Source organism: Rhinoraja longicauda, chromosome 30 (assembly GCF_053455715.1).
Source record: "Rhinoraja longicauda isolate Sanriku21f chromosome 30, sRhiLon1.1, whole genome shotgun sequence".
Taxonomy (NCBI): Eukaryota; Metazoa; Chordata; class Chondrichthyes; order Rajiformes; family Arhynchobatidae; genus Rhinoraja; species Rhinoraja longicauda.
The window spans coordinates 26,412,041-26,429,213 of record NC_135982.1 but is presented as its reverse complement, the minus strand read 5'-3'; the positions used below and the strand labels follow the sequence as shown (position 1 = coordinate 26,429,213).

At 41.3% G+C, this 17,173-nt stretch overlaps 1 protein-coding gene across 3 annotated transcripts in view; it reads left to right on the top strand.

The window, feature by feature from the left end:
- The first annotated feature begins 823 nt into the window (after window positions 1–823).
- Window positions 824–17,173, top strand: part of dnajc16 (DnaJ (Hsp40) homolog, subfamily C, member 16) — a 28,295-nt gene continuing 11,945 nt past the window's right edge. For 2 of the 3 annotated variants that reach the window (XM_078425649.1, XM_078425652.1), the window contains exons 1-12: window positions 824–958; window positions 1,249–1,354; window positions 3,791–3,949; window positions 4,429–4,495; window positions 5,904–6,237; window positions 6,933–7,117; window positions 7,844–7,948; window positions 9,227–9,385; window positions 10,112–10,242; window positions 13,362–13,545; window positions 14,954–15,142; window positions 16,054–16,130. In XM_078425649.1, the coding sequence (XP_078281775.1) occupies window positions 3,792–3,949; window positions 4,429–4,495; window positions 5,904–6,237; window positions 6,933–7,117; window positions 7,844–7,948; window positions 9,227–9,385; window positions 10,112–10,242; window positions 13,362–13,545; window positions 14,954–15,142; window positions 16,054–16,130 (1,589 nt within the window). In that variant the 5' untranslated portion in view covers window positions 824–958; window positions 1,249–1,354; window position 3,791. Of the gene's footprint in view, window positions 959–1,248; window positions 1,355–3,648; window positions 3,697–3,790; window positions 3,950–4,428; window positions 4,496–5,903; window positions 6,238–6,932; window positions 7,118–7,843; window positions 7,949–9,226; window positions 9,386–10,111; window positions 10,243–13,361; window positions 13,546–14,953; window positions 15,143–16,053; window positions 16,131–17,173 lie in introns of all 3 variants that reach the window. The other variant, XM_078425651.1, reaches the window with a different exon arrangement.

Sequence of the window (17,173 nt, the reverse complement as noted above, 5' to 3'; positions counted from 1 at the left end):
AATGGTAGTGCTGGCTCGAAGGGCCAAATGGCCTCCTCCTGCACCTATTGTCTATTTCGCCAGATATATGGATAGGAAGTATTTAGTGTCTAAGAAGGGTCTCGACCCAAAACGTCACCCATTCCTTCTCTCCAGAGATGCTGCCTGACCCGCTGCGTTAAACTGTTGCTTGCAAACACTAAATTTTAAATCTGCAACTGCATGCATGAGGGACTGCATGTTTATAGCCCCACATTGGTGGTTGATGCAGTATCAACAAGACAAGAGTTACTCCAGCATTTTAGACAATAGACAATAGGTGTAGGAGTTAGCCATTCGGCCCTTCGAGCCAGCACCGCCATTCAATGTGATCATGGCTGATCATTCTCAATCAGTACCCCGTTCCTGCCTTCTCCCCATACCCCCTGACTCCGCTATCCTTAAGAGCTCTATCTAGCTCTCTCTTGAATGCATTCAGAGAATTGGCCTCCACTGCCTTCTGAGGCAGAGAATTCCACAGATTTACAACTCTCTGACTAGAAGTTTTTCCTCATCTCTGTTCTAAATGGCCTATTCTTAAACTGTCAATTTTGGAGTATTGCCTTCCATTTAAACCAACACACCTGCAGTTTTCTTTCCTAGTATCTATTTGCTAATAAGCGATTATGCACACAAACACACACAGCTTCCAAAGGAGGATATTCTTTTTTGTTTAATTTTTAAAAAAGCAATGCCTTACGTTTGTTGCTTCTGGTTGTGCTGGGTGATAGCTGGGCCAAGGCCTAGGCCTGGAAACCATGGCAACGGGTCGGGAATCGACGGCAGCGGACCGGAAGCCGGCGTGGGCGGGACGGGCGCCCGTTGTTTGTTGTCCGCTCCTGCGCCGCGGCCTTGCGGCTCCATCAGTCAGTCAGTCAGTCAGGGAGGGAGAGAGAGAGAGAGAGAGAGATGGAGATGTGAAGTTGCGAGGCTTCGAGGGGTAAGTCAGGAGCCGGCCCACACTGCGGCCGCCTGAACATTTGACACGTAACAAGCCAGGAGTCCCTCCCCTCCCCTCCATTCCTTCTCTCTCCAGAGCAGAGATGCTGCCTGAACCCGCTGAGAGTTACTCCAGCAGCATGTCGTGTCTACCCTTCGTGTAAACCAGCAGCATCTGCAGTTCCTGCCCAACACAAACACCCGAACCCTGCGACAGATCGGCCTGGCGTTTATCTACATTTCTGTTTTAATGTTGCCTTTCTTAATAACTTGGGAATTTGTCCTACACAGATCGCTCTTCCCTTTTCCTCTGGCTGCAAACTCGGCTACGGATCAATGGGTTCTGCTTGTCCTCTGGCATTTTGTCACTGTGGCCTTCCTCGTCTCAGGCTAGACTGTGAGTATGTCCAGGATTCTTTTTTATGACCTTGAAGGGCAACAGCCCCAGAATCATCAAAGCCTTTCCCCTCAACGCCGCACGTGTAATAAGTACTGTGTAATGTCCAGAGCAAGTTTAGTACCATTTATTTACTAACTCGAGTGCTGTTGAAGTTACTGAACCCCTCGGTAAGATAACCTGACAGTCCTAGTCCTATCTGTAATGAAACTACGGATTTTACCCTGTCACCCAGTGCTGCCCTCCCTATAATTCAAAATATTTTTGATGTAAATTTGTTGAGAGCAAGACTGTAGACCTGGTAGAATTTTGAAAAGCACTTCATAATTTATTTGATGATCTAAGGAAATGTTGCAACACTTTGTGTGCTAGTCCCAGAAGAGGAAGTATATATACTTTAGTGGAAAGTAAGTGTACGATATACTTGCCTTCATTGCTAAGGGCATTGAATATAAGAATCAGGAAGTCATGTTGCAGCTCTGCAGTACTGTGGTTACGCTACAATTCAAGTATTGTGTGGAGTTCTGGTTATCCCATTACAGGAAAGATGTGGAGGCTTTGGAGAGAGTGCGGAGGAGGTTTACCAAACTGCTGCCTAGATTAGAGAGTTTCAGCTACAGGTAGAGGTTGGATAGACTTGGATTGTTTTCTCTCAAATCTCACAGGTTGAGGGGAGACTTAATAGGAGTATATAAAATTATGAGAGGCATAGATAGGATGGACGGTCAGGCCCTTTACCCTAGCGTGAAAATGTCCAACACTAGCGGGCATTGCTATCAGATCAGAGGGGGACAGTTTAATGGAGAGGTGCAGGACAGGTATTTTTTTCACAGAGTGGGAGCGTGGAATGTATTGCTGGGGTGGTGGTAAAGGCAGCTATGATTGTGGTGTTTAAGAGACTTTAGATGGGCACTTGGAAGTGCAGGGAATAGAGGACTATGGATCATGTATCATGTATAGGTAGATGAGATCAATTTAACCTGGCATCGTGTTCGGCAGAAACATTGTGTGCCGCAGGGCCTGTTCCTGTGCTGTAATGTTCAATGTTCTAATCTACCTATTGTACTTGTACTATATCGATTTATTCACAGATGCTGCCTGACCTGCTGAGTTACTCCAGCATTTTGTGAATAAATCGATTTGTACCAGCATCTGCAGTTATTTTCTTATAGTACTTGTACTATAGTTTGATTAGTCAAGCCAAACTCAATAGATGGAGTCTGAAGAAGAGTTCTGACCCGAAACATCACCCAAATGTGTTCTCCAGTAGTGCTGCCTGACCCGCTGAGTTACTCCAGCACTTTATCGTTTTTTACTATATTCGTGTAGTATCATCCGATGGGATGGGATAGCACGTAAAACAATTGTTCATTGTACCTCAGGACATGTAACAATAATTAATCTAAACCTAATATGTGTTTGTGCCAATCCATCTCCCCACCTTCATCTGTATTGTAGCGATATGACAAGATATCTCACTGCCACCTTAATGCCACCTTCTTTGACTAAATTTCTATGGAGCAGAACAGGAATCAGTTCCGTATCTAGCAATTCTGATGAATGTTTATCTGGAGTCCAGCTGAGCCCCTGCACCATGAAGTAGCTGAGGTTTAATGCTCGCTCTTTGTGGATTTGGCTAATCAGAGGAATTGTGCTACAGGTGATCCCGGGTTGGAAATGGGAAATCTACTACATTTCTAAAATCTGCCTTAAACATGGTTATGCAGGGAATAGAGGGCTATGTATCATATGCGGGCAGAGGAGATTAGTTTAACTTGGCACTGTGTTTTAGCTGAGCATTGTAGGCCGATGGCCCTGTTCCCGTGCTTTTTTGACATTTGTAGGTGTCGTGTGAGAATTGACATTCGAAACCTCACCTTGTCATTCATCTTTGTATTTTTGTAGTTAGTTGTAAATCCCATTAATCTGACAAATATACTTTTTTTTCGGCTGCCAATTTAATTACACTCTGAATAGTTATTTCTTTTGAAAGTTAGGGTGATATTTGCAGATGTGACACCACTTTTAGCAGAGAGTTGCAATTTACAATAATGGTCCATCCTTAGATTGAGAACTGTAGCAGACCAGCAGCAAGTGGTTTGTAGGCTAAGTGGTTTGCTTTGAACAGGTTGCTGTTATATATTGGCTCTTTATATTATTTATTAAGATTTTTTCAACTTGTGCTGGATGCTATTAATTATTTACCATGAAGTGTTAATTAATGTTTTCAATATTAAGTGAAATATAGATTTGTTTAAATTCAGTATTTGAGGCCCCATGTTATTTTGCATTAGGCGAACATCTTTCCTCAAAATGGGCTAGATTTTGAAATGGAAAAAAAGGTGATCCTTTTTGTTTTACTCATTTTATTGTTAGCTTTTGAAATGCCAAATATTTAAGATTATTCAACGTTTTTCAAATTTTCAATGTTTTTAGAATGGCTGCTTTTGGAAGATTACTGGTGGTTCTAGTCTTTCTGCTCAACATCCCTCTCCTGCATGGAGTAGAGTTTGATCCTTACAAGTTACTGGGTGTTAGTAGAACTGCGAACCAGGCAGAAATAAAGAAAGCTTATAAGCAGCTGGCTCGGGAATGGTGAGTTTCTGACTAAACCGGTTGTAATTGGGACGAGGAGATGATTTTATTTACGTGAAATATTTCTCCTATTATGTTGTGTATTTAGTAAGTGCCTTGAGGTTAGTTGGACATTCACATACACTCCAGTTTAAACTTTAAGAAATAGTTTGAATGCCGATAAAGATATAAGACTTGTATAAACATAATCATGCTGATGCCTTAATCATTTGACTTCATTCAAATGGTTTGATTTTTCATTACTTGACCTTTATTATTGTCTGTGTAATGAATAGTACTACTGGGCATTCTATAATTTTAAAATTAATGTGAAATAATGTCAAAATTGCTGTCTATATTCCTGTCTCAGAGACGGGAGCGCCCTGTTAGCAGAGTGGATTGCTCTTTCAAACTTAAATATTCACATTTTATTCATGTATGGTAGTGGCTTGAGATTCATTAATCTTCTTTATGCTATCACTAATTGTTTTTCTCATCAGGCACCCTGATAAGAATAAGGACCCAAAGGCAGAAGATCAATTCATTCAGATCAGCAAGTCATATGAGGTATTATGAGTTTTGTGTTAGTGGAAGGAAGAGGGGGGACCTCATTGAAACTTACCGAGTAGTGAAAGGCTTGGATAGATAGAGTGGATGTGGGGAGGACGTTATTTTCGGAAGGAGACGAGGACGTTTTGCTTTAGTCAGAGGATGGTGAATCTGTGGAATTCATTGCCACAGAAGGCTGTGGAGGCTAAGTAAATTATTACGGCAGAGATAGATAGATTCTTGATTAGTACGGGTATCAAGGGTTATGGGGAGAAGGCAAGAGAATGGGGTTAGGATGGAGAGATCGATCAGCAATGATTGAATGGCAGAATAGAGTTGATGGGCCGAATGACCTAATTCTGCTCCTATCATTTATGATCTTATGATAAGAGTATTGGAATTGGTATTTGGTTCGGAGGCTTGCGGCTGGTGGTTATGTTGAGGATTAAGTGCATCGGGACCGGTGTTTAGTGGAGGGAAGGGAGAGATGGATCGGACCCAGCATCTGTGATGCTAAGACGAGGAAAGTGGGGACCTGCGGAATCAATGGTCTGGATCTAAAAAGAGTATTGCTAGAGGAATAATGTTATCCCACATGGTCCTCATATCCAAATTGCATTGACTCTCAAGGGTGTCCTTGCTGGAAGTGCTGAAACAAATTTTTGAAATGACCCAGAAACAGAAAACAATTAAATTTCTCCACTCACCTTTTATTAAGGGAGCCCAGGATCCCATCTGCATTTTAGTTTTAATGATACTTCTCAGTTTCAACGATTTACGTATACACACCCAGAGGCCTCTGTCCGTTCATATCCTTTAAAATAGAACAATTTGTTTTTTGTATTAGCTCTTCACATTTCTCTTCCAAAATATTTGCCATGACATTTTTCTAATTTCAATTTAATCTTCTGCATCTTCCTGTACTGCAAGTTTGCAACCTGCTCCTTGTGTCAGTGTTATGTCTTTTAATTTGAAATAACATCTTATTTGTACTCAGTTCCTAATGATAAATTGATATTTTTTACGTTGTAGCGTTTATACTAATCTCTCGGGCTTATTATTTTGGGTCTAGAAAACCTTAAGTTGTCTAAGGGACCACATTTTGAAGGCAGTCGGCATCTGTGCCTCCAAACATTGTGTGCAATTACATTGTTGTTAGGAGATGCATGGAAATGCAGGTGCTGGTTTACAAAAAGAAGACACGCTGTGCTGGAGTAAATCAGCTGGTCAGGCAGCAGCTCTGGAGAACATGGATAGGTGACGTTTCGGGTCAGGACCCTTCTTCAGACTTCCGAAACGAAACATCATCTATCCATTTTCTCCAGGGATGCTGCCTGATTCATTGAGCTACTCCAGCACTTTGAGTCTATTTTTAAGTGAAAGTTGAGCCCTCGACATGAACTGATCACCTCTTCTCTTTGTTCAGATACTGTCAAATGAGGAGAGAAGGTTGAATTTTGATAAATATGGAGATGTTGATGGGCAGCCGGGGAATCACCAACAATCGCATCACCACTTCCGGAGCTTTCATAAATATGACAGCTTCTTCTTCGACGATTCTATTTTTAACTTTGAGTTTAATTCTGCCCGTGATTCATTTGATGATAAATACCTACTGCATTTCTCTCAGTACATGAATGAAGTTGTGCCAGACAGCCATAAGAAACCTTATCTGATCAAAGTGACTTCTGACTGGTGTTTCAGCTGCATTCACATTGAGCCAATCTGGAAGGAGGTGGTGCAGGAGCTAGAACCTCTGGGTACGTCAGTCTCGGAATGTATTGCAAAGCTTATTTAGTTTGGGGATACAGCATGGAAACAGGCCCTTCGGCCCACCGAGTCCATGCCAACCATTGATCACCTGTTTGCACTAGTTCTAGGTTATCCCACTTTCTCTTCCACTCCCTACACACTAGGGGCAATTTACAGAGGCCAAGTAGCCTACATACCCGCGCGCTTTTGGGATGTGGGAGGAAACCGGAGCACCCGGAGGAAACCCACGTGGTCACAGGGAGAATGTGCAAACTCCACACAGAGAGCTCCTGAAATGAGGATCAAACCTGGGCCTCTGATGCTATGAGGCAGCATCTCTATCAGCTGCGCCACTTTGACAGCCTTATACATGTAGAAAGAAATTCTTTAACGTTAATAAAATGCATTGTGACCATTAATGCAATTGGCCACTCTGGCTTTTAACAAAAATGATTAAATGATTTTTATGTTTACATTGGGTGAGACAAGATCAGGTTTAGCTCTTGTGATTGGTATCAAGCGGCACTTGCTGACCAGGCATGCATGAAGCATCCCTATTTGGGCTGACTATACCACAGTGCAAATCTTGGCTTACAGGTGGGGTGGTGTGAATAGGTGTGTGGAAGGGGATTGGGAATTTTTTTTTCTGCATTGTGGTAGTGTTTACACTGACTAAATAAGCCACTTCTTGATTTCTTTTCAGGTGTTGGGATTGGTGTCATTGATTCAGGGTATGAACGGCACCTGTTAAATCATCTTAGGGTTTACCAGCATCCAACGATAGTGGGAGTCATCAATGGAAGAGTGTCATTCTTTAAAAATGCTGTGGTTCGAGATAACTTAAGGCAATTTGTGGAGAATCTTCTACCGAGTAAGCTTCTGGATCAGGTATATATGTCTGTAAATATTAGTCTGAATAATATAATCAAGTCTCGGTAGTGGGCTGAGTACTAAAACTGAGCCAAGATTGGAAATCTCATTGTTTACCCTGCACATATGCAATCATTTTGAGTCAAATTGCATGGTTAGGGGACAATGGAAAAATGGAAAGATGGTCTACATAGTCCTGCCTTTTAGACAATAGACAATAGGTGCAGGAGTAGACCATTCGGGCCTTCGAGCCAGCACCACCATTCAATGTGATCATGGCTGATCATTCTCAATCAGTACCCCGTTCCTGCCTTCTCCCCATACCCCCTGACTCCGCTATCATTAAGAGCTCTTTAGAGAATTGGCCTCCACTGCCTTCTGAGGCAGTGAATTCCACAGATTTACAACTCTCTGACTGAAAACTTTTTTCCTCATCTCCGTTCTAAATGGCCTACTCTTTATTCTTTAACTGTGGCCCCCTGGTTCTGGACTCCCCCAACATTGGGATCATGTTTCCTGCCTCTAACGTGTTCAACCCCTTAATAATCTTATATGTTTCGATAAGATCCCCTCTCATCCTTCTAAATTCCAGTGTATACAAGCCTAGCCGCTCCAGTCTTTCAACATATGACAGTCCCGCCATTCTGGGAATTAACCTAGTAAACCTACGCTGCATGCCCTCAATAGCAAGAATATCCTTCCTCAAATTTTAGAATGTAACTAAATATTGGATTTCATTTTTAGATAACTAACAAGAATTATGTGCAGTTTCTGTCTGCGTGGGAGGATGATAACAAGCCACATGCGTTAATCTTTCATCAGAAACCTGTTGTGCCACTGTTGTACAAGGTAATCCATTTTTGGTAGTTGGTTGAATTGTAGTGTATAATGGTGGTGTTATCGGTATAACTGCATGTGTGCTGCATATTCCTTTTACATGTCAAATTATCCTAAACAAATTTAAAATGAAATCCCTTTCTATGATCATGTAGTTCATGGTCCATTTAAAAAGCAAAGGTCTTGCTAAGTCTTGATTTTGAAGGCATTAAACTATGAATTGTTTTCCATGTTCAATAAGACATGTTCTTGCTTTTGAGTATAGACAAAGCTGAAGAAACCTGTCACAATAATAGTGTCAAAGCCAATTTGGAATCCATTAATTTCTCATTAAGACTCATCTAACTTGTTGCAATCTTAAATTTCACCCAATATTATGAATAGAACATTCAATTAAATTATGTGTCCATGATTTACATCAGTGTGTACCTTGATCAAAATATGATCATACAGCTCATAAATTATGTACAAAAATTGTATATTAAATGTGATTGAAAAGTTTTCTCCCCTCCAAGGACTGGTAAAAACACACTGATTATTTACTTTTTCATTGTAAAATGCTGAAGAGTTCTAAATCTTACTGCTTGTAAAAAATTGTTGAGTGCAACATTTTATATTAGAGATAGAATTAACAATTCACCTTGACATCTAGTTAACTTTGGATGGAATTACCACTTGGGTAATGCCCAATAAATCATGTGCTTAATTCTCTCTGGTTTTTGTCTACAAGTCCTTTTTGCAAATTTTACTCCATGGGATTAAATATCAGTCATTTTTTTCTCATTGTCTTTGTCAGTTTTCTCCCTTTCTCGCCCAGTAATATCCACAGTATTTTTGTAATGTCCACTGATAGTAAACTATTTAAAACGTCCAACAACTAATCATTTTAACCATCAAAGCACATTTCTTTGTATACAAATTTAAGACTTATTTCCGCGCATGCTTGTTGTCTTCTGTGAATAATTTGCTGTCAGCTTTTTAATGAAGCTTTTATTTAATTAAATATATATTAACTTTCAAATAGAAGTTATTAATAGTATCTGTGATTTTTTTTTTCCAAATGAATGTAGGCATCTGTTGTACTATAATGTTTAATATTCTATCTTGTATTGTGTGGTCATAAATATTCAGTATAATCTGTAAAAATGCTTGTTTTTATTTCAGATATCTGTAAGTTGTTGCTAAAATATCATCTTGGCAACAATTAACTTATTGTTAATCAAATACAGATTGTGGCAAAAAATTAAGCTGCTGTTCTAACATCCATAACATCCATTTTTCTTTCTAAAGTTGACTGCCTTCCAGTTTAAAGATTATATTACATTTGGTTACGTGGAGGCCGGCATAGAAAAGACTAAAGAAATCTTAACTAACTACAATATAAATAGCTACACATCTACCATAATGATTTTTAAAGAGAACATACACAAAGCATCTGATGTTATTCAGGTAAGTGAATTTTTAATGTTTATATTTCAGATATCCGTTACAGTGAAGAATTCAGTTCCTATAGAATATAGGTTTCCCTCCAGTTGCTAAAGTCAGATTGAACATTGCTCTGAGACTTATTGTTTCTCTCTATTATATTAGCTTAGTTTATTGTCACGTGTACCAAGGTGTTTGAAAAGCCTTTGTCGCGTGCTACCAGTCAGCAGACAGACTGTACACGATTACAATCAAGCCATCCAGTGTACAGATACACGATAAAGGGAATAACATTTAGTGCATGATAAAGTCCGATTAAAGATAGTCCGAGGGTCTCCAGTGAGGTAGATAATAGTTCAGGAATGCTCTTTAGTTGTTGATAGGATGGTTCAGTTGCCTGATATCCCCATACACATGGGTTTTTCCTGTTACTCTCTTCATTTCTTTCCTCTTTAACAGTGCCGGTTCTTACAAGAATAGAATTCTTTAGTTTATAACTGCCTCTGTTATCACATTATCATGTTACAACCCCTTATGCATGGACTGCGACCTTCCTCTCCCTACTCAAATCATCATACTCAGCACTTCCACATTTGGCTATCTTGGCTATCCTAGCTGTGAGTAGCAAACCAGTGAGCATTAGTATTTCCAGCAGAGAAAGGAGTGGTAGTGTAGTTTTAAAAGAAAGATGTAATTGATTATCAACTTGATGCGTTGAAATAGTTAATGGTTTTAAATTATTTCCTGCAGGGAAAAGGAATAAAAAAACAAATTATAGTTGAATTGATTTCCAGCAACAAATTCCTAGTGGCTCCACGCCTTGCAAACCAAAGACTTTTTGAGGAGTTATGTCCAGTGAAACAGTATCGTCGCCAGAAGAGGTAACTGATCTTACAGAAATCATCATTTCTTTTGATTTTGATTCCTGAATGGATTACATTTATTTGCTGACAGTCATCATGTCCTTCAGTTAAAGAAAAGGGGGGGGGGGAAGACAAAGAAATCTGTATTTTCTATATTTTTATACCATCTTTCATGAACTTGAGATTCACAAAACATTTTATGGCCATTGAAATGATTTGAACCTCAGGAAATGCAGTAGCCAGTAGTTTAGATTCAACAAAGCAGCACCTATAATGACTGCAAAGAACTGCAGTTGCTAGAATCTTGAGCGAAACATAAAGTACTAGAGTAACTCTGCGGCAGCATCTGTAGAGGGAATGGATAGGCAACGTTTTGTGTCGAGACCCTTCCTCAGACTGCTTGTAGTAAAGGGGGGGGCTGGAAAAAAGTGGTGGGGGCGCAAGACAAAGCCTGGTATCCACCTATCACTTGTCAGGATTTGTCCCGCCCCCAACTCTCTTTTCCAACTTTCTCTGCCTACTACTATATCCAGTCTGAAGAAGGGTCCCGGCCTCATGTTGCCTATCCATTCCCTCCACAAATCTGCCTGACCCACTGAGTTACTCAGCACAGATAATAACCAGATAACCTCAATTTTTAGTGACGTCAGCTGAAGGTTGTCTTCATTTGTGGACACCAGGGAGAATTTTCGTGCTATTTTAAATTGCATTGTGGAATCATTTACCTGCAATGGCAAGAATGGCAAGAGGCTTTGTGTAACATCTGTTTCAAGTCAAAGCAGTACTTCCTTGCTAATTAAATGAGTGTGGCTGAATTCCCTGGTGTGAAGTCTGTATCCACACAAGCAAGGGTGTGACCGACTGAGCGTGATCTTGCAGGAGAACGGACACATTCTATCTGCTCTTGTTGATTCCATCGTGTAGGGACAATCGGGCTGAAATTCTGGCTTCAAATGCTGTTGTAACTGCTTGAAAGCATTGATAGCGACTGTCACGTTTATGTGTGAGAAGGAACTGCAGATGCTGGTTTACACTGAAGATAGACACAAAATGCTGGAGTAACTCAGCGGGTCAGGCAGCATCTCTGGAGAGAAGGAATACATCTATTCCTTTTCTCCACAGATGCTGCCTGACCCACTGAGTTACTCCAGCATTTTGTGTCTGTCACATTTACGGGTGCCTTTAGCTCCAGGATGTCATTGATGAAGTGCAACAAATCTGTCTGGTCTTCATTAAAGGCAAGATGCATTGTACAGCCAGGTACATTCTACTTCAGCAGTGAGGAGCTACCAAGGCTTCCTATTGCTTTGGTAGAGCATGTTAATATTGCACAACCAGATGGGCAAGAACATGCAAGATCTGTGCGAAATTAGTCAAACTTAACCACAGCCTAATAAGGCTCTGAAAGAATTAGAATTATCCATGGTTTCTCGTAGTGATTATTATCCATGTGTCCTTTGCTGTAGGATGCATCTCTAAATGATGTTTAAGGGTTGAATCAATGTTGGCTGCATTACTTGGTGTCAGCACTCACTGTTTAAGCCAACAAAAAAGGCAAACAGCTCCTGTGAAACACTGCAAATCAACGCACTGGAGGAACTCAAGCGGGACAGACAACATCTGAGGAGGGAATTGACTGACGTCGTTTCAGGCCAGGACTCTTTTTCAGACAGAAGGAGTCTGAAGAAGAGTCCTGAACTCAGCGGGTCAGGCAGCATTAGTGGAAGGAATGGACAGGTGACGTTTTGGTTCAGGACTCTGTTTCAGACCCCTTTTGTCTAAAAAGGAGTCCCAACCAGAAACATTACCTGTCAATTCCCTCCACAGATGCTGCCTGACCTGCTGAGTTCCTCCTGCACTTCGGTGCTTTGCTCAAGATGACAACATCTGCAGATTTTTGTGTCACCTGCGAAACTGTGGCTCAGCAAGAGCCAGCAGCTTCAAGACAAATGACTGGCGAGAGCAGGGAAACAAAGCAATAAGGCAACAGTGAGCCAGTGCTCTTGGGACCAAGGGAGCCTACAGGTATATCAGGGCCACCGGGAATTTGGCCTGTTGACACCATGGATTGCTTATGATTGTAGAACATGTATGTGAGTTGTGATTTACAATGCACAGATTCATTATGCTCTTATTTTGTAGAATAGTACTGTAAATGCAACATGATAGCAATGCACAGGACATGTAGGAAAAAAAACTGCAGATGCTGGTTTAAATCGAAGGTAGAGACAAAATGCTGGAGTAACTCAGAGGGTCAGGCAGCATCTCTGGAGAAAAGGAATGGGTGACATTTCGGGTCGAGACCCTTCTTCAGACTTAAATGATAGCAATGCACGTTTGGAATAAATGTATCATCTGTCAAATATTCATTGTGCAATAAACATGTTGCTTAATTGATTTCACTAATTGGTATCTATTTTGCAAATTCTGCCATTGAGTAACATTGCCAATGAGACATTAATTGCACACAATTGTTTTGTTTAACATAGATCTTGAGATAACATTTGTGTTTTCTCTGGATCGTTGGAGGCTGAGGGGAGGTCTGACAGAAGAGTACAAAATTACGAGAGGCATATACAGTGTGGACAGTCAGGACATTTTTTTCCAGAAATGTCGAAGACTAGAGAGCATAGCTTTAAGGTGAGAGGGGCAAAGTGTAGATGAGATGTGCAGAACAAGTTCTTTACACAGAGGATGGCAGGTTCCTGGAACACACTGCCAGGAGTGGCAGTGGAAACCGTTATAATGGAGGCTTTTGGATGGGCGCATAGAGACAGAGGGATATGGATTACATACAGGCAGAGGAGATTAGTTTAAAATGGCATTGTGTTCAGCAAGGACACTCTGGGTCTAAGGGCCTATTCCTGTGCTGTCCTGTTCGATGTGCTATGGTTGAGGATGCCTTGCATCCACTTTGGTTTTATGGGTTCTGGAGTGACAGCGAGAACTGCAGATTCCTCCACAATGGGGCAGTAAGTGCTTGACAATGCAGGCAGGTTTGTAGTTCACGAGGTTCACTATTTCTGCCTTTCAGGCTTCATTATGCTCTGATACATGAAGTCAAGATCTTCAAAACTATCCTGACTGGGACGTGGAGCAGATGGTAATTTATGCGTGATTTTGCTTGATTTCTGCAGATATTGTGTCCTGCTAATAATTGGAGAGATACAGAAGCTGCAAACCCCATACAACTCTTTTGTTTCCTTTGCCTCTGCGAATGCTAAAGAGTCTCTGAGGTTTGCATACATCTACCCAGAACGCCAGCAAGCATTTATTAATGCCTTACTCCCACCGCCACTGAGAGACAGTCCTACACCAAATGTGAGTAAAATAACAATAAACTTTATACACTTTTAAGCTGAGGTTTGTGTAAGAAGGAACTGCAGATGGCGGTTTAAACCAAAGATAGACGCAAAAAGCTGGAGCAACTCAGCGGGACAGGCAGCATCTTTGGAGAGAAGGAATGGGTCGAGACCTGAAACGTCACCCATTCCTTCTCTCCAGAGATGCTGCCTGTCCCGCTGAGTTACTCCAGCTTTTTGTGTCTATATCTTTAAGCTGAGGTTACTGCTTGATATATTTGTCAGTATTATCTGTGATGGAAGAAAGTGACACCCATTTCATTGGTCATAGAGTCATACAGCACAGAAATAGGCCCTTCGACCCAACTCGTCCATGCTGAACAAGATGCCCCATCCAAGCTAGTCCCAAGGATTGTCCGAGGGTCACCAATGAGGTCGAATGCAGTGCTGAACTTCTATCAACCTCATCCGTGACCCTCGGACTATCCTTGATCGGACTTTGCTGGCTTAACCTTACACTAAACGTCATTCCCTTATAATGTAGCTATACACTAAAATGGCTCGATTGTAATCATGTATTGTCTTTCTGCTAGCTGGTTAGCATGCAACAAAAGCTTTTCACTGTACCTGACAATAAACAAAACTGAACATTTGCCCATGTTTGGTGTTTTGGTCAAAACTAGAGGAATATGGGCCAAATGCGGGCAAATAGGATTTTAAATTTGTTATATTAGGATTCTTGGATGGGACAGATTCTCTGCAAACAGATCTTCACACATCCTTAAGAGCCACATAACTAGTGGGAATACTTTAGAAAATTAGTCTTTCCTTCGAAGATACCAACTCAAATTACTTAAAGACAGAATCACTTATAACTGCACTTTCTCCTGTGCATTCACAAGAAGCCATTTAGATATTGGTGTCGTGTCTTTGAAACGATTGTTCGGTCCATCGCGTGAACTTCAGCTCCATCCCTGGTTCTTTCTTTAAGACTTTGAACATTCAGTTGTGCTGCTGTGTTCTAGTGCACACTCTGAGCTTGTTCTTTAGAATCATATTAAAACCCTACCCTATATGCAGTTATAGAATATCCAATAAACATAAATCATCGCAACTAAGGTAATTTAGAATATTAGGAAAAGACCTTTGCTCCTATTGCCCTGGATCAATCTGCATGTTTGCTGACTCTGAAAATGATCTTTATAAGGCTATAGAAAAACAAAGCTGAAAACAACCAGGATTATCTGTGGATAGATTTAATGTTTGATCTCAGCGATCTTTCATCTGCAAAGGTATATCTATTGTCCATTATTCTGAATATGCATCCCGCACCATGTTTCATTATAGTTCTTGCTTACGCTTTTTTTTGAAGAAGTCATGTGTTTTTATTGAAAAATCTTTTTTTTCCTAAAATATCTGTTGGACAGATTGTGATTCTACAGCAAAGCACTATTCCAGGCAAAGTGTTCTATAAATTGCTTGACATTGGATGGAATGGGAGTGAAGAAGATAAACTCCAACTCTTTACTGAGGTGAATCAATTGTTAGAAGTGGGACACCACACATTCTTCTCCCACGAAGCTGTTCTTCCAGAACTGAATGATGAATTTGCACCAGTAAGTGTTTTAAAAAGTGTTTTTTTTTTAAAAAGTCTGCTTGAATGGACATGTTGGTCTCTGTAACTTTTACCTGTGATTTTCAAAACGAAATAAGATGCCCATATCTGAAGAAGGGTCCTGACCCAAAGTGTTGCCCATCCATGGCCATCATTTGTATTGTTTTAACTGCCATTATTCCTCATTATAGGTAGAAATTCTCTCAGTAATCTATTCTGTATCAGGGAATCAGCGCAAGGGCAAACAGGTTCATCTTATGTTTAAACATCAGAATGGGTATATTTGAACAGCTTCAGTTCGAGATCCTTTTTGCTAGTCTTAGACATTTCCAAAAACAAGTTTTAACATTTGTGTATGAAGGAACTGCAGATGCTGGTTTACACCGAAGATTGAGACAAAATGCTGGTGTAACCCAGCGGGACAGGCAGCATCTCTGGAGAGAAGGAACAGGTGACATTTTGGGTCGAGACCTTCCTTCAAACTGAGAGTTAGGGGAGAGGGAAACTAGAAATATGGAAGAATACAAAGAGCATGTAAGGTGTGAAAAGGACAGATCAAAGCAGATGTTGATCAAGGAAATGTACAATGATTCATTGTCGGCTATGGGGAAGGTGACAATGAGACATACAAGCAGGAAAATTAATCAGGAAGACAGTGAAACTAGTTGGAGAACTAGGGTGGGGTAGGGACGGAGAGGGAGGGAAAGCAAGGGTTACTTAAAGTTGGAGAAATCAATATTCATACCGCTGGGTTGTAATATGAGGTGCTGTTCCTCCAATTCGGCCCAGCCGAAATATGAGGTGCTGTTCCTCCAATTTGTGTTTTAACATTTGTATTTGTGCAGGAAAGAAATGGTGGTATCAGTTGATAATAGACTGTTGTGTAAAACTCTAAGTACACTCTCTCCCCAGATCTTCCTGGTCCGCTGGCTGTATGCCGTGACAGATTATGCATCGCAAATCTGGAAATCTGGGTTCACTCATAACTGGTAAGTGCCTGCCATTGAAGCTGGACATCGTTAAAGTAGCTTGTGTAATCCACTGCTTTGAAACCAGTTGAAGCCAGAAATTGTAGCAGGTGACAGAGAGCTATCGGAAAACTACGGCAGAACTAAAAACAAAATCCACAAACATTTAAATTCTGAGATGACAAGGGTTCATGCTAGTGCAGAGCAGGCCAATTACAGTCTGAACGAGAAGATGCTGGTTAATATTCCCACTGGAGCAATCTTCTGTTCTGATTCCTCCTCTGTGATTTCCACTCCCCCGGTGGAAAGTTTTACAAGTGCAGAGGTCTGGTGAGAAAAGGATTATATTGGCAATGGCCTCCACCACTGCCAGAGTGAAGCCGCATTAAACTGGAAGCTTGCAACCCATGGCATGCACGTTGAATGATCTAATCTCTGGTAAACCCCCCCCCTTATCCACCCCACTTTCCTCATCCCAAAGGGAGACACAAAATGCTGGAGTAACTCAACGGGTCAGGCAGCATCTCAGAAGAGAAGGAATGGGTGACTTTTCGGGTAGAGACCAGTAAGGGTCTCGACCCGAAACGTCACCCATTCCTTCTCTCCAGTGATAGAGATGCTGCCTGACCTGCTGAGTTACTCCAGCATTTTGTGTCTCCCTTTGATTTAAACCAGCATCTGCAGTTCTTTCCTACACATTTCCTCATCCCCAATCTATGCACACCTTTCCACTTCCACTGTTCCTGCCACCCAGTTCCTTTCCTCTACCTCCCCCATACATCAATTTCCTTTTCCTGGTCCCCCATTTTACAGTTCCCCCCCCACGTTATTCCCTTCTACCCACCATCCCGTCTTCTGGTTCTACATTTCACTCCCCACCTTCCTTCCTTATCAGATTGCACCATTGCGCCCTTTTGTCTTCTCCATCTTCACCATCTCCACTCATCTCTTCCCCCACCTGACTCAACGTCAACCCTCCTCACTGCGATCCACCCTACTTGTTAGCTCTTGCCCCCACCCCTTCCCCTCGCCTCTCTCTACCAGCTATCTCCCCTAGAGTCCCA